The sequence below is a fragment of the Schistocerca nitens genome, chromosome 2, assembly GCF_023898315.1.
Source record: "Schistocerca nitens isolate TAMUIC-IGC-003100 chromosome 2, iqSchNite1.1, whole genome shotgun sequence".
Classification (NCBI taxonomy): domain Eukaryota; kingdom Metazoa; phylum Arthropoda; class Insecta; order Orthoptera; family Acrididae; genus Schistocerca; species Schistocerca nitens.
In genome coordinates, this window is record NC_064615.1 from 897,749,272 (window position 1) to 897,773,152 (window position 23,881).

At 43.2% G+C, this 23,881-nt stretch overlaps 1 protein-coding gene across 1 annotated transcript in view; it reads left to right on the forward strand.

Annotated features, from left to right (window-relative positions):
• The window catches only part of LOC126237206 (suppressor of lurcher protein 1-like), a 732,293-nt gene that overhangs the window by 569,285 nt on the left and 139,127 nt on the right, over positions 1 to 23,881 (forward strand). Inside the window, exon 3 of the mRNA XM_049947086.1 lies at positions 13,515 to 13,705. Coding sequence (XP_049803043.1) covers positions 13,564 to 13,705 — 142 coding nt within the window. The 5' untranslated portion in view covers positions 13,515 to 13,563. The remainder of the gene's footprint in view (positions 1 to 13,514; positions 13,706 to 23,881) is intronic.

Sequence of the window (23,881 nt, forward strand, 5' to 3'; positions counted from 1 at the left end):
AGTGTTGCTTGTCTGTTAGCACTGACAACTCTACGCAAGCGCCGCTGCCTCGGTGCTCAAGTGAAGGCTGCGTTGACTGTGGTGTGAGGGAACGCCCGAAAATCCGTATTCTAGACACACTCTTGACACTGTGGATCCAATATTGAATTCCCAACGATTTCCTAATGGAATGTCCCTTGCATCTAGCTCCAGCTATTATTCCGTGTTCGAAGTGTTAATCTCGTCGTACGGTCATAATCGCGTTGGAAACCTCTTCATATTCATCAACTGAACACCTGAGTACAAATGACAGATCCGCCAATGCGCTGCCCTTTTATACCTTGTGTACGCGATAAGTAAAAAAGTAGGGGTAAGCTATAGGGAGAGACGGGTCATATACAATATGTACAACAACCAAGAGGGAATAATAAGAGTGGACGATCAAGAACGAAGTGCTCGTATTAAGAAGGGTGTAAGACAAGGCTGTAGCCTTTCGCCCCTACTCTTCAATCTGTACATCGAGGAAGCAATCATGGAAATAAAAGAAAGGTTCAGGAGTGGAATTAAAATGCAAGGTGAAAGGATATCAATGATACGATTCGCTGATGACATTGCTATCCTGAGTGAAAGTGAAGAAGAATTAAATGATCTGCTGAACGGAATGAACAGTCTAATGAGTACACAGTATGGTTTGAGAGTAAATCGGAGAAAGGCGAAGGTAATGAGAAGTAGTAGAAATGAGAACAGCGAGAAACCTAACATCAGGATTGATGGTCACGAAGTCAATGAAGTTAAGGAATTCTGCTGCCTAGGCAGTAAAATAACCAATGACGGACGGAGCAAGGAGGACATCAAAAGCAGGCTCGCTACGGCAAAAAAGGCATTTCTGGCCAAGATAAGTCTACTAATATCAAATACCGGCCTTAATTTGAGGAATAAATTTCTGAGGATGTGGGAAAACCGGAACAGAAGAGAATCGAAGCATTTGAGATGTGGTGCTATAGACGAATGTTGAAAATTAGGTGGACTGATAAGGTAAGGGATGAGAAGGTTCTACGCAGAATCGGAGAGGAAAAGAATATGTGGAAAACACTGATAAGGAGAAGGGACAGGATGATAGGACATCTGCTAAGACATGATGGAATGACTTCCATGGTACTAGAGGGAGCTGTAGAGGGCAAAAACTGTAGAGGAAGACAGAGATTGGAATACGTCAAGCAAATAATTGAGGACGTAGGTTGCAAGTGCTACTCTGAGATGAAGAGTTTAGCACAGGAAAGGAATTCGTGGCGGGCTGCATCAAACCAGTCAGTAGACCGATGACCAATAAAAAACGCGATACTATCGCCATCTGTGTTTGTGTACATGGCTATCCCAAGACATTTCCTTTTGGCCTTTGTCCCACTTCAGCGCGGGGTCGGCCTTGTTATTATGGAACTGGGCAATGTTAGTGATCGGGGGGGGGGGGGGGGGGAAGGGCAGATGCCCTTCCTGCCACCATCCTGTGTGCCCCAAGGCGGAATGAGTGCACCCCAGCTGTTTGTGTCTAGTGTAAGCCATGAAATAGTGCGAACGTCTTCAAATTCCTGCGAGTCGTGTAACTGAGTGGGAACGTGGTGATGAGCCCGGTATTCACCCAGCAGGATGCGACAAACCGCCTAAAAATCACATCCAGGCTGGCCAACACACTGGCCCTCGTCATTAACCCGCCAGGCTGATTCGAACCGGGCCGGTGAGCCTACCCGAGTCCAGAAAGCAGTGCTAACCTGGCGGGTCCTTGTCACCTCACTGTATAGTTTTAAAATCAAATAATCCAGTGACTGGAAAGTACGCAAGGCACAATGTTGTTTTTAAAATCAAATAATCCAGTGACTGGAAAGTACGCAAGGCACAATGTTGTTGTATTACAAGTGGTTCAGTAGTTCGTGAATTTCATGACGCTTCCCCATGTCTCATTTTTTCTGCATAAATGTTAGTTACTTTGTGCGCAACATTTTTACCTTAGTAATGTAGTTATAAGCTGGGAAGTAGAAATTGCAATTAAGGTCCCGCAGTCCTCCACCCGTCCACTTTGTGCTCTCGGTGCTGCAGCGAACGCAGGCCGCCCTGTAAATGAGGTTCCCTTCCTTACAAGCGGCGGGTAGCGACGCGACACAAATGAAACCGTTATTAAGCAGGCAAATGTAAGTTTGCGCCGTCGTCCACAGCAGCCACGATTCTGCCGACAACTCTCCGTGCCTTCTTCACGCATTACGTCGTGTAGCCTGCGCTGTTCTGCACACCGAGAGTTCATTTCAGTATGCTTCCATCTTTTGGTTTCATCAAAGGAACGACGAAAAGTTTCTGTTTCAAGTTGGGCGATGTCATAGGTGCAGCGTCTTGGCGAAACAACGGAATACACATTCTTAGATGGAGGTGTGCCAGGGTCATTCCGAAACTTACTCCTCCTACTGTTTTGTCTTAGCTTTGGCTGCCGCAGCCGCATTATGATGGTGCAGAACTCATTTTTCGGGTTCCGTAGCTAAGTCGGTGGTAACGGAACCCTTATTGGATCACAGTGTTGTCCGTCTTTCTAACTGTCTGGCTGTCTGTTGAAAAGCCTTTTTCTAAGCAAAGATGAGACGAATCAAGTTGAAATTCATGTCATACGTGAAGGTCTGTAGACCCTTGGTGATACAAAAACGCGAGGCTTCTAAGTCAAAACAGTCGAAAGATGCGGCCGTTTACGTCTCATAGTCGCAAACTCACTCATCACAACCAACAGCGTACTTCTCGTAGAACTAGAATCATGTGATTCGCCAAGAAACAAGGTTTCGCACTACAAATAAAGGGAAAAAAATCCGAAAATTATGAATTTGTTATTAGATCAAAGAATTCTTTTTATTTCATTTTTATTATCAGACTGTCACCCTATACGTCCGTCCATTAAACCCCGTTTTTTTTTTGCCGGCCGCGGTGGTCTCGCGGTTCTAGGCGCGCAGTCCGGAACCGCGCGACTGCTACGGTCGCAGGTTCGAATCCTGCCTCGGGCATGGATGTGTGTGATGTCCTTAGGTTAGTTAGGTTTAAGTAGTTCTAAGTTCTAGGGGACTGATGACCACAGCTGTTAAGTCCCATAGTGCTCAGAGCCATTTGAACCATTTTTTGAAACCCCGTTTCCTGAAAATTTATCTCACATACTGAGGACTGCATTCTTTTGATGCTGTAAAAATGTTAACAGAAGGGGAACGTTCCAAAATGAATGTCGAGGTGCGTATAAAACAGAGATGAGTCACTCAGTGCCTCACTGCTCAAGCAATTATATCAATCGAAATACATCGATGCTTGCTGAAGACGTATGGAGACCATATGCGAGACAAGAGAAGTGTGAGCTGAAGTGTGTTGCGTTTCGGTAGTGATGAAAAGGATGTGCTCGGCAAACCGTGACTAGCTGCCGTCCCTCATAGTGAAAAGCGTCTCGACTAATTCATCCGTGATGATGAGAGAGTTACTACCAAGGAATCACGTGCAACCTGAATGTCGGCTGTATTGCCTTAAGCAAGATGGTTCAAAATGGCTCTGAGCGCTATGGGACTTAACATCTGAGGTCATCAGTCCCCTAGAACTTAGAGCTACTTAAACCTAACTAACCTAAGGACATCACACACATCCACGCCCGAGGCAGGATTCGAACCTGCGACCGTAGCGGTCGCGCGGTTCCAGACTGAAGCTCCTTGAACAGCTCGGCCACAGCGGCCGGCGCTTAAGCAAGATGTTTAGCAACCTTGGCTATCACAAAATGTGTGCGTAGTTGGCCCCACGGATGCCTACATATGATCAAAACAATCATGCAATGGAAAACTGTTGGGAACTCCACCACCTGCACGAAGCTAACGGTCACATGTTTCTGAACTCCTTCACTACCGGAGATGGGAAGCGGTACCACCATCATCAGCCGGACAAAAGACAGTTCAGACAGTGCACGCAGTGGTGACATGCGAATTCTCCAAGAACAACTTCAAAACACAGCCGTCTGCAGACAAAGTGGTGTGCACATTTTGGGGTAGGCGGTGAGTGCTACTTTTGACAGTACAGAAGAAAGTCCGAATATCCCGTCAGGCCAAGGACGAAGACGAACTGTCGCTTATCACACGCTAACACCGGTCACCAAGATCGTTTTACGGCACTGAAACTTAGTGTCTATTTTGACTCAAAGAAGATGACACATAGGTGTCGAGACATGTCTCTGTAGATATTAAAAAATTTAAAAAAATAAAAAATAAACTAATTGTGTTTGCATAAGGCGGATTTTCAAAACAACCCAATTTTTAAATCGCAAACACGGAAGAACATCAAGAGGAGCTTCAGATCTTAGTAAAAAAAAGGAAGGTATTAGTTTCAGGATGACTTTTCCATACAATAATTCCTGGAAATTGTGTCAAACACATGTAATTCAGAGATTCGTTCCAATAATTCTCATACATCAGTTGCACGACCGTTGTGTGTGCAGATTATTCTTTAGGCCAACAGTGGACACCAGTTCTAATGTTCTGGATGTTCTGGGCCAGTGGTTTGCTTAATATGACGTTCTGTTCCTAATGGGAGTTCACCTACTGTAGATAAATTCACGTATATCATGATCTCAGATAAGGAGTCGGAATACATCTCTCACTGGCAGCCGTCACATTTCGAGATGCGTTATTTTTAAACGTAGGACAAGGGGACAAGTATACTCAGTGACAGGTAATTACCCAGTTTGTTGGCTACGGAGTGCGGCATTCCACAGCCTCTCCCTCCATACAGACGGTGTCGCTACATTTCTCCTACTCCCCATTCTTCGGTTTACGCTCAGTTCATAGCGTGAGCTCATTAGATTGGTCATTTCACTTGACAGGTCCTGTAATACATTCGCACTCTCACTTAGGATGGCAATGTCATCAGCAAATCTTGTTATTGATATCCTTTCAGGATGAATGTGAACCGCAGTTCTGATTATTTTTTTCTTTTTCTTCGTTGCCTCACCGACGTGCAGGTTGAACAGTAGGGTAGAATGACTACTGCCCTATCTTATGCTCTTTTAAATCTAAATACTTCGTTCTTGGTCTTCCAATCTTCTTATTCTCTCTTGTTTCTTGTATATATAAAGTACCTGGTGATCAAGAAGTCAGTATAAATTTGAAAACTGAAAAAAATCACGGAATAATGTAGATGTACAAATTGACACACATGCTTGGAATGACATGGGGTGTTATTAGAACCAAAAAAATACAAACGTTCAAAAAAATGTCCGACAGATGGCGCTTCATCTGATCAGAATAGCAATAATTAGCATAACAAAGGAAGACAAAGCAAAGATGATGTTCTTTACAGGAAATGCTCAATATGTCCACCATCATTCCTCAACAATAGCTGTAGTCGAGCAATAATGTTGTGAACAGCACTGTAAAGCATGTCCGGAGTTATGGTGAGGCATTGGCGTCGGATGTTGTCTTTCAGCAACCCTAGAGATGTCGGTCGATCACGATACACTTGCGGCTTCAGGTAACCCCAACGCCAATAATCGCACACACTGAGGTCTGGGGACCTGGGAGGCCAAGCATGACGAAAGTGGCGGCTGAGCACACGATCATCACCAAACGACGCTCGCAAGAGATCTTTCACGCGTCTAGCAATACTTTATTTTGGTTCTAATAAAACCCCATGTCATTCCAAGCATGTGTGTCAATTTTTGCCTCTCTATCTACATTATACTGTCTTTTTGATCACCTGGTAAATTACCCTTCTTTCCCCATAGCATATACCTACTTTGATGAGAATGTAAAATATCTTTTACCATACGACATTGCAGAACTTTTCTCTTAGTCGATAAACCGTACGAAAAGTTTTTGATTTTTCATAAGTCTTGCCTCCATTACTAATCGCAAAGTCAGGAGCGTCTCTCCAGACCTTTCCAGGTGATCAGTTTAAATTGTATTCAGGTCATGTGATGACTTGATAAGAGGTAGGAATCAGTAATAAAACCATTTAAGTTGACCGAGTCTGAAAAATACCCCAAAAGCATATCATTACAAAGTGGCCAATATCTTCCGCTAAGGCAGTACGCCTAGTATGCTTAACAATAGAATTTAGGAATGGCTACCTTACAAGTAGTTCTGCCACGGACCTGTCTTCTAGGATGATAAAGGTCGGTATTATAGTACTCATGTATAATGAACAGCCGTCAAACGATGTGGTAATATGGCTGATAGATATCTTGTCAACATCCAACAGAGAATTTTAGTATTTGACTTCGGTCTCACGAAGGTTGGACTCTCAAGAACTGACTCTCAGAAATATATTTATCGTATCATGACACTTCGTTCCATATGTGGTATGCTTCTCAAAACAGTGATTCACAAGTGAAATCAGCCGGTATCAAAATTCTACCAACCAAATTGAATTTCACGTGTCTAAAAGAAATGGTATACATATACTACGCAACTAGGCGTCGTCCATACAGTTCCGGAGATTGCAAGGACCTAGAAGTGCGAGAATTATCGCTCAAACAGCTTAAAGGTTCATACACCCAAGTTGCTGACAAAAATAATATACAGAATAATGGAAAAAAAACTGAGGATGTGGCAGATGACGACGTTTCTGTTGATAATGGAAACAAGACAAAAGATTATATTCAAACACGTACATAGGTTTTGTCGATCTGTAAAAAGCGTTCGACAATGCCATATGGAGCAAGATGTTCCAAATTCTGAGAAAAATATGGGTAAGCTATAGGGAACGACGTGTAATATACAATATCTACAGGAACCAAAAAGGAATATTAGGAGTGGAAGACGCAGAACGAAGTGCTCGAATTAAAAAGGGTGTAAGACAGGGACGTAGTATTTCTCCCCTGCTGTTCAATCTATACAGCAAAGAAGCAATGACTGATATAAAAGAAAGGATCAGGAGTCGGATTAACATTCAAGGTGAAAGGACATAAATTATACGATTCGCTAATATCAATGATACGATTCGCTGATGACACTGCTCTCCGTGTGAAAGTGAAGAAAAATAAGAGCATTTGCTGGATGGAACCAACAATCTAATGAGTGCAGAATATGGACTTAGAGTAAACCGAAGAATGAGAAAAGTAATGAGAAGTAGCAGAAATGAGAACAGCGAGAAACTTTACGTCAGGATTGATGATCACCAGATAGATGAAGTTAAGCAATTCTGTTGCTTAAGCAACAAAGTGGCCCAGTACGGACGGAGTAAAGGGGACATAAAGGCCAGACTAACAGTGACAAAAAGAGCTTTCCCTGCCAAATTGTCTACTACTGAGGACGATATTTCTGAGAATGTACATTTGGAGCACATCGCTGAGCGGTAGTGAAGCATGGGCTGTGGGAAACCGGAACAGAAGAGAATCGGGGCGTTTGAGATGTGCTACAGAAGAATGTGGACTGATGAGGAATGAAGAGGTTCTTCACAGAATCAGCAGGAAAGTAAAATGTAGAAAACCTTAACATGGATGGCAGAACATCTGTTACGAATTCACGTAACCACTTCCATGGTACTAGAGGGAGCTGCAGAGGGTCAAAACTGTAAAGGAAAACAGAGATTGGAACACATCCAGCAAATAGTTGAGGACGTACGTAGCGAGTGATACTCTAAGATGAACGAGATGAAGAGGTTGGCACAGGAGAGGAAATCATGACGAGCCACATAAAACTAGTTAGAAGACTGATGACTCAAATAAAATAAAATAAAAAACATTCAAGGTTATTTATATCTCCGCTGTTTTTAGAATATGACTGCGTGATAACTGCAAGACAAAGAGATAGTGTACAGTATATATTTAAGTGTTTAACTGACACTATTGGTGGTCAATATGGGCGTCGTTTGAGATGCGGTAAACGTCAATATGTGCTATCCAGGGTTTCAGTTTTCGTGACACAATTTTTCTCCACCTTGTATATAAAGCTTCGGACCACTCATAGCATAAAAGGTGATCAAATAAAACGAGGCAATTGGAAAAAAAGCAAGTAAAATGTTTATTACTTCAAAAGTAATTGTCATCATTGTTAGGACATTTATCTCACTGTAAAACAAAACGGTCAGTGCCTTCATGGAAAAATGTTTACGATTCCATAGGGAACCAGGAATGTAGCCAGTCGTGCTTTTGTCGCGTACTAGAAACATACTTGGTAACATGGGCACCCGCGAACGTGTTGCCAAGGATGTTTCAGCTACGATGCTGAGTGTTCACTGGAAAGCTCCCACACGTCCTCCCTCAGTGAACACCCTGCCTCTTCCTAAGTGATTTCTATGTTTTTGGAGTTCTGAAGAAAGACATTCCTGGTTCCCTAAGGAATCGTAAACATTTTTCCATGAAGGCACTGACCGTTTTATTTTACAGCGGGATAAATGTTCTAACAATTATGACAATTACTTTTGAAGTAATAAATATTTTACTTGCTTTTTTTCCATCTGTCTCGTTTTCATTTGACTGCCCCTTACACATAACGCCAACTGACTGGAAAAGTTACAGACGAAAATCATTGTTGAAGAGTAGGGATAGCCTACTTCTGAGTGCTGTAATAGTAATCTGCGTGAATAAGCATTTAACTGTCTTCCACAAACATGTTAAGTTCCGATGGTACTTTCCCCTACATTTATAACGTGTAATTAACTAACCAGTGGCAAGACGCAATCAGTACCTTCACTGCGTGATGACAGCGGTGAAGTCACTGATGACAGTGCCACCAAAGGAGAATTATTAAACACGATTTTCCGAAACTCCTTCACCGAAGAAGACGAAGTAAATATTCACGAATTCCAATGAAAAATAACTGCAAAGATGAGAAACATATAAGTAGATATTCTGGGTGTAGCAAAGCAGCTTAAATAACTTAAGAAAGGTAAGGCTTCCGGTCCAGATGGTATACCAGTCAGATTCCTCTCAGAGTATGCTGATAAAATAGCTCCATATTTAGCAATTATATACAACCGCTCGCTCACAGAAAGTTCCGTACCTAAAAACTGGAAATTTGCTCAAGTCACACCAATACCCAAAAAGGGAACTAGGAATAATCCGCTGAATTACAGTCCCATATCACTAACGTCAATTTGCAGTAGGGTTTTGGAGCATATACTGTATTCGAACATTATGAAGTACCTCGAAGAAACCGATTTACTGACACATAGTCAGCACGGATTCAGAACATATCGTTCTTTAGAAACACAACTAGCTCTTTATACTCATGAAGTAATAAGTGCTATCGACAGGGGATGTCAAATTGACTCCACATTTTTAACTTTTCAGAAGGCTTTCGACACCGTTCCTCACTAACGTCTTCTAATCAGACTGTGTGCCTATGGAATATTGCCTCAGTTGTGCGACTGGATTTGTGGTTTTCTGTCAGAAAGGTCACAGTTCGTAGTAATAGACGGAAAGTAATCGAGCAAAACAGAAGTAATTATCCGGCGTTCCCCAAGGAAGTGTTCTATAGGCCCTCTATTGTTCCTGATCTACGATATTATGTTAGCGACATAGCAGACAATCTGAGTAGCCCGTTTAGTTTATATGCAGATGATGCTGTCATTTACCGTCTTGTAAAGTCATTAGCTGACCAAAATGAATTGCAAAATGATTTAGATATCTGTGTGGTGCGAAAACTGGCAATTGATCCTTAATAAAGAAAAGTTATTCGCATGAGTAATATAAGAAAGCCGTTAAATTTCGATTACGCTATAAGTCACACAAATCTTAAGGCTGTAAATTCAACTAAATACTTAGGGATTACAATTACAAATAACCTAAATTGGAACGATCACACAGATAATGTTGTGGGTGAAGCAAACCAAAGACTGCGATTCATTGGCAGAACACTTAGTAGGTGCAAAGACTGCTTACACTACACTTGTCCGCCCTATTCTGGTGTATTGCTGTACAGTGTGGGATCCGTATCAGGTGGGACTGACGGATGATATTGAAAAAGTTCAAAGAAGGGCGGCTCGTTTTGCACTCCCGCTAAATAGGGGAGATAGTGTCACAGACATGATACGTGAATTGGAGTGGCAATAATTAAAACAAAGGCGTTTTTCGTTGCAATGGGGTCTTCTCATGAAATTTCAATCATCAGTTTTCTCCTCCGATTGCGAAAACATTCTGTTGGCACCCGCCTACATAGGCAGAAATGATCATCAGGATAAAATAAGAGAAATCAGGGCTCACAGAGAAAAATTTAAGTGCTCGTTTTTCCCGTGCGCTGTGCGAGAGTGGTACTGTAGGGAGACAATTTGAAGGTGGTTCATTGAAACCTCTGCCAGGCAGTTAATTGTGTATAGCAGAGCAATCACATATATGTAGATGTATGCTTGTAGCCAAGTTACGTGCAGTAGGCTTGTTTGCTCCATCTGTTAGCCTTGTCTTTCTGTATAAAAACCCGAATATTCACGTTATTTATAATGAGCTGCCATCGCCTTCTGCAAATTTCAATAGTGAAGTTTCCTATAGTTTTGAAAGATAATGGAAATGAAATAACTGAAGCATATGGCTCACCGTGGTTATTGTAATGTTGATCACAATGGCGGTTCAGGAAAATTGCTTTCTTTGATGAAGGCAAAATGCACAATACCTGGAATAGCTAGCTACTGGCTCTAAAGTGCACCTCGACCGAAAAGACATCGTATTTTTCAGAATGAAATTCTCACTCTGCAGCGGGATGTGTGCGCCGATGGGAACGAAACATTCTGGCAGATCAAAACTGTGTGCCTGACCGAGACTGGAACTCGGGGCTTTTGCCCTTCGGAAGTAAGTCCTCTGCCGACTATGCCACCAAAGAACGACTCACGACTTCTCCACACCGCTCTACTTCCGCCAGTGCGTCGTCTGCTACCTTCCAAACTTCACAAAAGCTCTCCAGCAAAACTTGCAGAACCAGCTGTGAGGATGGATCGTGAGTCGTGCTTGGGTAGCTCAGTAGGTAGAGCACTTGTCTGCGCAAGGCAGAAATGCCGAGTTCAAGTCTCGGTCCGGCACACAGTTCTTAGCTGCAGCTGCCAAGAAGTTTCACATTTTACACGTAACGGCAAGGCATCAACAGTAACTTATACAACTTTCAAGTAGAAAAATAAGTAATTGCATTCAAAACATAGTGAAGCCACCACGCACACAGAGAATACGTGCGTATAAGACGTGGTACAAAGAATGTGAAACAACTGTATAAAACACGAGCTATATGCATCTGAAAATAATTAAGGAACTTCATTAAACGCGGATGGGATGAGTTCAACTGCCCAAATATTCGGACAGATTAAAGGAAACCAGTTTTTATACGGTACATCAAAAGTCACCCCTCCCGCTAAGCCTCAGTGCCCAGCTAGTCTCTACTTTGTCGATGGAAACATGTCATTCTCCAAGAATCACGCGGCGCTCTTATTTTCCATTGGTCGCGTCAGCTGCCTCGCCAAAGAGTTCGTTCACTGCTCCTGCTGATGATATCAGAGACAATTATCTTCAGTTATCAACTGCTCGGAACGTAATACAACTTTGTGGAATGTCTGCGATTTGAGAAGAGGTGAAAGAATGTCAGCAGTGTAAGTTGTGAATGTGACGGACAACTTCCAACAAAGCCTGCCCCCTACGTCAAAACTTGGAGAGATGGTCTATCTACTGATATGTGTTAAGTTTCAGTTTTTCTTGTTATTTTCGCGCAGTCGCCTTCTGAAAACCTGGGGTTACTTATAAATAACGCTGCATACAGGAGAAATGTTCAGTATTCAGCAATATCTCAGCAATGATCGTCTGATGGAAAATAGTTCCTATGGATATGTACCCTATTCGAAATCTTTCCCGATATCTAACACTTTCAACGAACACTGTTATTTATTTTCTGTATTTTGTAATATATTTTGAGGTGTACATCTGTACAACAGTTAGGAAACGCTACAACTTGCTTCTTACAAAATACCGATTGAAAAACAGGTATTTTTAACACATTCACCTCTAAGTATTTTCGTACACATTATAGCTGTTTTACAGTTTACGATAAATGTTCGAATATCCCACTCTCAACTTCAATGCATCTGTACAATAATGGGAGAAAATGTAGTGTTGCCTCTGCACGTTCTCCGATGAGGGCAGCGGCGTTGTTAATGCGACCAGACAGTTCATCTCGCGTATTTACCTTTAGTTTGTACAGCCCAGCCGTCATCAGGCCCCGTAAAAGAATATAATGGCGGTCTTGGTGGCCCCTTAATTGTACTACCAGGACTAGTCCAGCTATTAGGGTAAAGAACATGGGTGCGCACCGCTATACCACAAACCATTCGGAATAGGGCACATGTCTGTATGAAGTTTCTCGCCTCAAATGAGCGTTCCTTTCAAATCCCTGAATAATACCCCCTCTTCTCTGGACACCTTGTGTAGTCGAAAAGACAGCGTACCTATGCATAATTATGGGATTTGTTGACATAGAAGTTGTAAGAGGTCCTTGACTAAGGAATTTATTGCTAGCGCATTCGAGCAGATGTAAATGAGATGGATTGCTCACGCGCTGCCTGCGATATGTGAGCTATAAGAGAATCTCAGACCAGAGAGCAGTGTTGGCTGCAGTAAGAGCAGTGTTGGCAGTAGGAGTAAGTAGTAGCCAGCAGCAGTCGGGTTTATGGAGTTGGCTGGGCTGATCGTGAGGAGCGATGGCGGTGCCATAGCATTGTAGTATAAGGTAAGAGCAGCCGCGCGCATATGTAGTTTGTTAGAACAAAATTTGTACTATTGCCATATCAAGTCCCATGTAAATATTTTTAAAAGTCTTTTAATAATATTTTTTTATACAATTAACTTTTTTGACAATTATTCATTTCAATTTAAAGAATTTACTAATTTCTGCAATCCATGGTCATCCCAATTATCTTAAAGAAAAATCGGTTGTTTCTTTTTATACATGACAAATCTAGCGGCCAGCATTGCACTGGGCTGTGCCAGAAAAATTTCTTATAGGAGCAGATATATACGCGTTATCCGGCGACTTCATTGAGGTAAGAATTTTCAATTTATTCAGAATGATCTTTCAGGGCCATGACGCAGCACTGCTGACGTCCAAATTTACCAGTTTAAATTCACAGTCAGTTAATTATTGAAAGGTTGTAAATAGTCACTTTTTTATTGGGAGGTTAGTCACGTTATTATTGCGAGGTTAGACTGAATGTGAATGCTATACTTATTTTTTACTGTTGGGAGGTTACAAAGTTTTCGGAGTATGGTATTGCGTCATAATGTAAATAACTATGTTGCAGAAATCAACGTTTTGGCCGCTGTAACCATGACCAAAACGTTGTTTTCTCCTGTATACTTGTTTACATTATGGTGCGGTACCATACTCAAAAAACTTTTATGTCAACTTATTCTGGCCGCGGAAGCATACGCAGTTCCATTATGCGGTTTAGCAAACAATACGAGTAGATGATATAAAGGATCTGTTGCTTATTCTGCGCATCTGTGTCTGCTACATAATGTTGCTTGCTGTCTTCGTTTGACCTCGAGCGCCACGCCTCGGTTGTTCTCGTTGCAGCTGCGAGGGAGTGGACGCGCTGGTGGCGTACGTGCACATCGAGGGCCGCATGGAGAAGATCGACAGCTTCTGCGGGGACGCGATGCCCAAGCCGCTCATGTCCAACGGCGCCCGCCTGCTGCTCGAGTTCCGCGGCCAGCACTCCTCCAGCCACGCCAGGGGCTTCAAGGCCACCTACAGCTTCACCGAGAGTGAGTCCGGACCAGTGGTCCACGCTGTCGCGTTATGCCGTTGCAGTTGCAAAGTGAACTCTAGATGTCCTACGCGAGAAACCAACATTTCGGTGCTAACCTTCCCACTATCCCCCTCCACCCCTGACTAGAGCTCTGACAGTGTCTGGGAACCTCCTTTTATTTTATTTTATTTTTTATTTTATTTATTTATTTTGAGCCGTCAGTTTTAGAATGATTTGATGCGGCCCACCCTGAATTCCTCTCCTGAGGCAGCCTCTTCCTCTCAGAGTAGCAATTGCAACCCACGTGCTTAATTACTTGCTGATGTGTTCTAATCTCCGTCTGCTTCTACAGTTTTTACTTTCTACAGCTCCCTCTAGTACCACGAAAGTTATTCCCTGGTGTCTTAACAGATGCCCTGTCATCCTGTCTCTTCTTGCTGTCAGTGTTTTCCATATCTCTCCTCGTTTCTGTTGCAGAGAACCTCCACATTTCGTACCTTATCAGTTCACTTAATTTTCAACATTCTTCCGTAACACCACATTTCAAATGCTCGATTCTCTTCTGTTCTCGCTTCCCCATAGTCCATATCTCAGAACCATAGAATGCTGTGCTCCAAACGTACAGTCTCAGAAATTTATTCCTGAAATTAAGCCGTACGTTTGATACTAATAGGGAATGCCCTTTTTTCCAGTGCCAATCTGTTTTTTATTCCCAACTTGCTCCACTCATCATGAGTTCTTTTTCTGCCAAGGTAGCAGCATTCCTTAACCTCGTCTACTTCGTATTCATCAATTAATATTCTACGCTTCTTGCTGCTCTCATTTATGCTACTTCTCGTTACTTTCACCTTTCTTTGATGTACTCTCAGTCTGTATTTTGTATTCATTAGACTGTTCATTCAATTGAAGACATCCTGTAATTCTTCTTCACTTTCACTGAGGATTGCAAAGTCATCAGCGAATCGTATTGCTTGTATCCTTTCACCTTGAATTTTAATCCCACTCTTGAACCTTTCTTTTATTTGCTTCTTCAAAAAAAATGTGTAGATTGAACATTAGAGGCGAAAGACTGCATTCCTGTCTTACGCCTTTACTAGTGCGAGTACTTCGTTCTTGATCTTCCAGTCTCACCACTGTGTCTTGCTTCTTGTGTGTATTGTACACTGACCGTCTTTACTTATAGCAAACAGTAATATGGGGTTTGTCTACTATTCGCCTTCGTGACAGCTTGAACACTGCTGCCGCCACTTCAGTGAGGTGACTGTAGAAGAATGGCAGAGAGGTCAACGTTCTAGAACATTCCAAAAGCCGTTATGTTCAGGTACGGACTCTGAGTAGGTTAGTGCAGTTAAGGAATGTTAGTGTCACATGCCACTGTTCACAGATACTGCTTTGTGATAGTGTGCATAGTAACACATATTTAGTGTGTACTTCACGTAATTTTCTATGTAGTAAAGAGAGAGTGCAACCCTTGTGCATAATTGTACTCCATCGCTTTGACAGTGAATGTAAGCTCTGCGATACTTTTGTGCTTAATTGTTTGGAGACAGTTGAAGTTCCTTGTAATATTCCTTTGCTACAATTATTCAAGTTCAAAACTTTACATGCATTAAACTTACAAACGTATTGCACAGAGCTTACGTCAGTACGGCTGGGAAGAATACCACACATAGTTCATTGTGAACACGTTACCCATTACCGATCTTCCCGCTCGGAATCCTGCCTACCCTTCTTACTGTTGTTATTGTTGTTGTTTTTGTTGTTGTTGTTCCTAATAATATAAAATAAAAATAAAGAAAGGAAGTGAAACAGCATTGTAAGAAATTGCATTAATGACTGGATTATTCAATTTCAATAACTGTATTTACAGTTTTCTGTCAAATTTTAAATTCAGTTTTCAAAGAAAGTTATTTTTGGATTTAACAAATTTTATGCTGGAAACAAAGGATTATTGTATCCAGTTTTAAAACTTACTGTCTCCTGATCTCTCCGTACATGAATGTGCGTATATAGGCATTCTCAGAACATATAGGCATTGCTAATGGTAGTAAATATTTCCTGAGGGTTCTGTAGAGTTCGATCCATAGAACTATAGATTCGGCATTAAATCGACAGTTCCATATTATGTCTGAATGATGTCCCTACGCTGGTACAAACCCGCATACCTATCCATTTTGAAATTATTGATTATAATCTTATTCACAGCAAAACTGAACTGTTACACCTCAAATTCTGTAGTTATTTAAGAAATGAGTATATGGTTTTCAGGACCCCCATTTTCCTGCTATCGGTTGTAATGTTTTATTTTTCAATACACGTCTACAATCCCAGCACTTAGAGTCATTGTCAAGTGCTTAATACAGTGCCTTTAATTAAGATTGTGCCTTAAAGTAATTAAAAAATACACATGCAGAATGAAAAGGAGAAACTTCTCGTACTGAATTCTGTATTCTGCGTTCAGACATGGTGGTGATAACACACAGAGGTATCTGTTTGACAGGATTTTTATTCAAAGCTGAAATTATGTTGCCACGGAACATTATCGACAACTGCCTCGAGTGTCATCAGTAAACACTTCCGGGCTAAATTGCCGTGGTAGATGTGTAGAACTTCTTCTCCCTGACGTTTCGTTCTCAACTACGGAGAACATCTTCCGAGGTGAGTCGACGACTGGCTGCTAGGAGCTGGGGCCGCCGCTTATTTGGAGATCGTAGAGGGCGCCACCGCACGTCACTTGGCGTCGATGTGTAGCTATCTCTGGCTATCGTCTGTTCTCTCGATTGCAGGCAATCGATTGTCACGTGATTGATGCTACGTCGACCGCCATATCTTGTCCAATTTTAATCCTTCTTCTTTACGATTAAAATTGTCGTCGACTCACATCGGAAGATGTTCTCCGTAGTTGAGAACGAAACGTCAGGGAGAAGAAGTTCTACAGATCGACCACGGCAATTTAGCCCGGAAGTGTTTACTGATGAAGACGCCGGCCGTGAGAGCCTACATGGGATGATGCCTCGAGTGTCTCAATGTTTGCTTTGTGACTGGATATTTTCCACTTAAGCCAGGGCACTGTTTTAAACCTAAGTGCCAAAATTACTATCGTGTACTGAAAACATTACAGTCAAAGGCAGAAAGATGATTTCCAAAAAATTCATTTTGACTGTCGACCCCACGCGCCAGAAGATATTCAAATTAAAATGTGATATTCAGTTTGGTTGGTTCACGGACTTATCTGCCCCTCCTATGTTCGGTATTTTATGTTCTTTTCCGGAAGTCTAAACAGACGGCCACAAAAAGTAACAACATGCAAAGCTACTGACATTATTTCGCACAGGATCGCCGCTGGAACAAAGAAACTGGTATTTGGGATCACAAAATCCAATGAAATTCAATTTTACTTCTGCCACACTCTCTCGCCTGAATGGAAAGAACAGATAATTATACAATCGCCACTGTAGCTTGTAATGGAAACACAACACTCGTTGGCATGAAACAGTTCGCTGCGTGGCTCCTGAACGCCACGGTGTATCGAAGCTCAGCGACGCTCTCTTGCCATTTTCCGTTTCACGTTTCTCTTTGAATCATTTCGCTCCACGATCTGATACTGATTTTTCCGACAGCGGCGGCCACCTGCGATTCATTCACTCGGCTCCAAATTTGCCATTACGCCGGTGAGCGCCTGTTCGAGTTTTCCTTTTTCGCAGCCTCGACAACACCCATCCCACAACTACGCTGCTGCTCATTCCCGAAATATCACGGCAGCAACAGCCTCACCACTGCCGACTAGCACAAAACCACTCTTGCAAGCACTGATCTTTCCTATAGGTGTGCTTCGTAATTTTTATTCTTTAAATACACACGATGTTTCAGAAACACAGGACATAATTTCAGCTATATGTTTCCATACATAGATACCAAACAGAGTTCGTACAAGTGTTTGGAAATACTTAGTTTCAGAGCTGCTGCCTTTGAAAAAGTAATATTCACCGGTAAGTTCTCCTTTCAATAGGTAGTTGCCTAGACAGGAGATGTTAACAGGACAGTGTACATTGATTAAAAGACATCATACTCGCCGTTGACTATATGAAACATTATTGTTACAATTGCAGTTTCGGCCTTCAAGTAACACTGCAAAAGTTACCTAAACACAAAAATACGAAAATGAAGCACAGGGTGTATATACATAATTAAACAAACATTTCGTTAAGATAGTAGTGCAGTTACAAAAATTGGAGAGAAATGTACATAACTTACATTCTGTCAGAATATAAGACTATCTGACATAAGTACATGTCGTAATTTTTTTTTCCTTTATTGTAATTTTAAGCACCTCATACAGGCGGGCTGTCAGCAGCATATTACGCCGCTCTTCAGCCTCAAGTGGTACAATCATATGACAAATAGGTGACACAGACAATACAATGAAAATGGCGGGCAAAAAAGGTAGAGACAAAAAAACAATAAACATGAAGCCGTTCACGCTGGACTATAAAAGCACTAACACTTGTTGACACGGCGCACAGAACACGGAGGACGGCGACGGCACATATGAACAGTGGAGGTGTAACTGCGAAAGAACGCTAAACACAAAACGAAGGCACACACACGAGACACTGAGGGCGATGATCTCCGACGCGCGAATGTTCACTATGCGTGTGCGAGTCCGGGGACCTGCCAAGAGAGGAGGAGGAGGAAGGGGAGTGGGAGAGCGAGAGGGGAGAGCAGAGATGCCACGGGCAGGGGAGATAGGGGGGAGGGAGGAAGGTGGAGGGGAAGCCCGGGGGAAGAGGGGTGGAGGGAGGGGACGGGGGAAAAGGAAAGAGAAGGGAAGAGAAGGGAGGGAGGCTGCCTAAAGGAATGGACACCGGAAGTGGGGGGTGGGGCAGGGTCAAAGTTGATAGGAGGGGTAGATGGAGGGGAGGAGGTCATCATCAGGGAGGGGGAGCTGACAGAAGCCACCTTGGAGAGATCGAGACCGGGTGGGATGTGGGAATACAGGCGCGGCAGCGGGCGGGGGCGGGAGAGGATCGGGGAGACTAGTGGGTGAGGAGGATCGAGTTTACGGGAGGTGTACAGGATCTGTATCCTTTCAAGGAAAAGGAGGAGGTGGGGGAAGGGGATGAGATCGTACAGGATCCGCGTGGGGGAGGGGAGACGGATGCGATAGGCGAGGCGGAGAGCATGGTGTTCAAGGATTTGGAGGGATTTATAAAAGGTAGGGGGGGGCGGAGATCCAAGCCGGATGGGCGTAACAAAGGATAGGGCGGATGAGGGATTTATAGGTGTGGAGGATGGTGGAGGGGTCCAGACCCCACGTACGGCCGGAGAGGAGCTTGAGGAGACTGAGTCGGGAGCGTGCCTTGGCTTGGATTGTCTGGAGGTGGGGAGTCAAGGAGAGGCGACGGTCGAGGGTGACGCCAAGGTACTTAAGGGTGGGAGTGAGGGCGATAGGACGGCCATAGATGGTGAGATAGAAATCAAGGAGGCGGAAGGAAGGTGTGGTTTTGCCTACAATGATCGCCTGGGTTTTGGAGGGATTGACCTTGAGCAACCACTGGTTGCACCAAGCGGTGAACCGGTCAAGATGGGATTGGAGAAGGTGTTGGGAGCGCTGTAGGGTGGGGGCAAGGGCAAGGAAGGCGGTGTCATCGGCAAACTGGAGAAGGTGGACGGGGGGCATTGAGTTCCGTGTGTGCAATGTTGTCCAAGTACTGGAAACCAGGAGCGAGGGGAGGGACAGAGGTGTCAGTTCGATCGCGGATATCCGGGAAGAGGGAGTAATCGAACTGGGGATCATCGGGGATGGAAAATACATCGGAGAGGTAGGAGGCAAAGTGATTGTCCTTACTAAGGGTGTCAGGGAAGGAGTGATCATCATGGAGAAGAGGATAGTAGGGGGAGGGTTTAGTTCCGGTAAGGCGACGGAAGGCTGACCAGAACTTGGACGAGTTGATAGGTAGGGCAGCATTTAAACGGGTGCATGTCTGTCGCCAGTCCCGGCGTTTCATAGCCGCGAGCAAATTACGAATGTGTCGCTGGAGTTGCCGGTGGCGTCGTAGTGTGTCCGGGTCACGCGTGCGGAGGAAGGCACGGTAGAGACGGCGGGATTCACGGAGGAGGAGGACGGCCTGTGAGGGTAAGGTAGGACGGTGGGGCTGGATGGCGACAGTAGGGACGTGGGCCTCCACGGCCTCAGACAAGGTCTGCTGGAGAAAGGAGGCGGCATGGGTGACATCGTCGGGGTGGTGGTAGGTGAAAGGGTGGCTATCGACCCGGGTGGAGAGGGTATCCCGGTAGGCATTCCAGTTGGCACGGGAATAGTCATGGACGTACTTAGGGGGAGGGTCATTACGAGGGTCGGGGCGGGGGCGACGATCGTCTGAAATGGTGAGGAGGACAGGGAGATGCATGTCGTAGTCAAAATGCAGCCTTTTGAATGCGACAGTTCCGCAAGATCGGATGAGTACGACACTTATTACATCGTAAAATGTTGTTAAATATGTGCTGAATTGTCAATGTTACCATCGTGCTAATAATCTATTACAAATAAAAGCTCAGGTTCACTGACAACATATGGAGCTAAGTCTGTTGGCGCGAAAACACATTTGCTAAAGATACTGCATGTGTACCTAGCAAAGATAGTGCATACCAAGGATACAACTTACAACCTTTATATCGTAATATCTTTTCTTCTGTCGACATCATACAGCTTTCTAAATAGTGCTATGATTGTAAGGCGCAGTAGGATAGGATTGGAATATTTATTTATAACCTATAGAGGATAATATATGTGTTATCTGTTAATAAGCTCTCACATTGACTTAACTGCTCGTAAATGAGATGAAGACAGAGCTCTGATACATAATACTTTGTATGCGTATACGTTTTACAAACATGAATGGCGTAAAACGCTCGCCAGCAATCCAATTCACTGTGCAGCACCACAAATCGGGACAAAACATCACAATGCCTCCGCACAAATATAGGATGCATCCTTCAACCAGACTCTATTATAGCAAACAAGGCTAAGTAAATATGTGTACTATTCCATCGTAATTACTTAAAATGTTTTCGATAAGTGTCCAAAATAACTGTACAATTCTATGAATCACTGTTGAAGTAGATTGATACAATAAGTCACATTCTTCGGAAACGATAAAATGTCGAGGCTACATTTCATTTATAAAATATAAATATATTTATATTTATAAAATATAAATATAGATTGATACAATAAGTCACATTCTTCGGAAACTATAAAATGTCGAGGCTACATTTCATTTATAAAATATACAAAAATAAAATAGATTGGAGTATGCTTTTCTTCCCTCTTCGTACTCCATAAACTTTTCTTTACAGTAAAATAAACCGGGATTACTGATAAAATTTGTTACTTATGATTTAAGACAAAATTGGCGATCCTAAAATACCTAAAATAAGAGAATAGATACATTGCAATTGGTAGCGGATGTGACACTTCACAGTTACTAATATAATTTTGAAGTAAAATGGTTCAAATGGCTCTGAGCACTATGGGACTAAACATCTGTGGTCATCAGTCCCCTAGAACTTAGAACTACTTAAACCTAACTAACCTAAGGACATCACACACATCCATGCCCGAGGCAGGATTCGAACCTGCGACCGTAGCAGTCGCGCGGTTCCGGACTGAGCGCCTAGAACCGCTAGACCACCGCGGCCGGCTAATTTTGAAGTATCCACGTATTTTATTATAAAACTTCGTTTATACGATTGCGTATACAAAATGTCAGGGTGGTGAACTCCCATCAGATGTCAACGGCATTGTGTCCGTAAGCCATTTTACAATCTGTCATTTGTACATTTAGGTAACTTTTACAGTGTTACTTGAGAATGGCCCTAAGGCCGAAATTGCAATCGTAAAAAATAGATATTTCATACAATCGACGGCTACTATGATGTCTTTTAAGAAATATACGACTGTGAATCCCAACCATGAGAAGTTAATCAAGTGTACATTGAGTGTTGTGTTTAGCACTCGACATGTGCTTAAATCAACAGCTGGCAGAAGTGCACTTCATGTTCGGTAAGTCGGAAGGCAATACTGCTCTGGCTCATTGTTTGTACCAGGAGAGGGACCCACAGCGAAGATGTCCAGTACAGAAGACATTCTAGTGCGTCCATCGCTTTCTGTGCGCTCCTGGGAAACTTACATCTTATGGTTTGGAGAAGGAATGTTCAAGATTTACAGCTCCAGACTTACAGGATTTTGGACTTCAATCAGCAGTCGAAAGTTAGCCTTGTAAGTGAATGTTCCTCACACAAGATTAGTTGTATCCTCGCCATTTATAACGTGGACAGTTCCTGTCACCGCCAGATTATCCTGCACAAGACATGTTCTACCAATGGATTTTGCACCAGTATGCTGCAAAATACGAACTTTCCTGCCTTAGTATTACTTACATATGAAGCTCAGTTCACACGTGATGGCATCATAAACTTTCAAAATCAGCGTCCGTGGGCACATGAAATGCCACTTGCAGTTGTTCCATCTCTTCACCAATTGTGGTTTACGTTCAGCATGTGAGCTGTTACCATTGGTGATGGATTAACTGGACCTCGTGTACGAGGGGCATTCAATAAGCAATGCAACAAATTTTTTTCTAAGCCAATTTCCGTTGAAAAAAAAGGCGGAATTAGTTTCGGGACGTCATGGAACATTCTCGCATCAGCCCCTAGAGTTTCATGAATTTCAGATTGGTGGCCTTCAAAACTGCCTCTGAAGCGGAGGTGTGTTCCAAGCAGAGAGCTGTTATAGAGTTGGCGGAAAGTCAGAGCGTCGCAGGTATTCACACGCGCTCTCAGAATGTCTACGGTCAACTGGTAGCGAACAATAGATGGTGAGTCGTTGGGCGAGATGTTTGTCATTATCGCAACAAGGTCACGCAAACCTGCCCCATCTTCTGCAAGCCGGTTGCCCGCATACAGCTGTAATGTTGGAATGTGTGGGCACTCTCATTCGAGGTGATCAGGCACCTCGCTGCTCAACTGGACGTCTCTGTTGGTAGTGCTGACACACACGTTCATCACTTGGGGTTTTCAAAGCCGTCTTCCAGCTGGGTTCCCCGTAGCCTAACGGAAGACTTCCATCTGTTTCGCCCAGTGAAAGATGCACTCCGTGGGAAGGGTACGTGGATGTGTCCGACGTCAGGCAGTAGTGTGTTGTTATACGGGCGCAAAGGCCTTCTCAGTACGGTCGTGTAAGGCCATTTCATTGAAAAAAGTTTACGCTGAAAAGTAAGTTTTTGTAGCCAAAAGAGTGGCGAATAATGTGGTGTGTTACAATCATGAATAAAACCAATCCGCTTTCAGCAAAAATGTGTTCCATTACTTATTCAACGCCCCTCGTATTCGTAAACAGACTTAGGGGGTAATACAAAAATTAATCATTTGTCAAGGAGCTCACTTCTTACATAATGATAATCGTACATACTACATCGTACGGCTCGCTGGTACTCGCACAGAGTGTTTTCTGATCGACGAATAGATAGCAGAAGTAGCAGAAATGAGAACAGCGAGAAACATAACATCTGGATTGATGAGCATGACGTAGATGGAGTTAAGGAATTCTGCTATCTAGGCAGTAAAATAACGCACAACGAGCGGAGCAACGATGATGTCAAAAGCAGACCAGCACTGACCAAGAGAAGTCTACTAGTACCAAATATATGCCATAATTTGAGGAAGAAATTTCTGAGAATGTACGTTTTGAGCACAGCATTGTATGGAAGCGAAACATCGACAGTGGGTAGCAGGAAGTTCAAAAAAGTGGTTCAAATGGCTCTGAGCACTATGGGACTTAACTTCTGAGGTCATCAGTCCCCTAGAACTTAGAACTACTTAAACCTAACTGACCTAAGGACATCACACACATCCATGTCCGAGACAGGATTCGAACCTGCGACCGTAGCGGTCGCGCGGTTCCAGACTGTAGCGCCTAGAATCGCTCGGCCACCCCGGCCGGCTAGCAGGAAGTAATTGAGATTTGGTGCCACAGAACAATTTTGATAATGAGATGGGCTGATAAGGTGAGGAATGAGGAGGTTCTCCGGAGAATCGGCAAGGAAAGTAATATATGGAAAACACTAACTAGAAAAGGAGACAAGATGGTAGTACATCTGTTAAGACATCAGGTAATAGCTTCAATGGTACT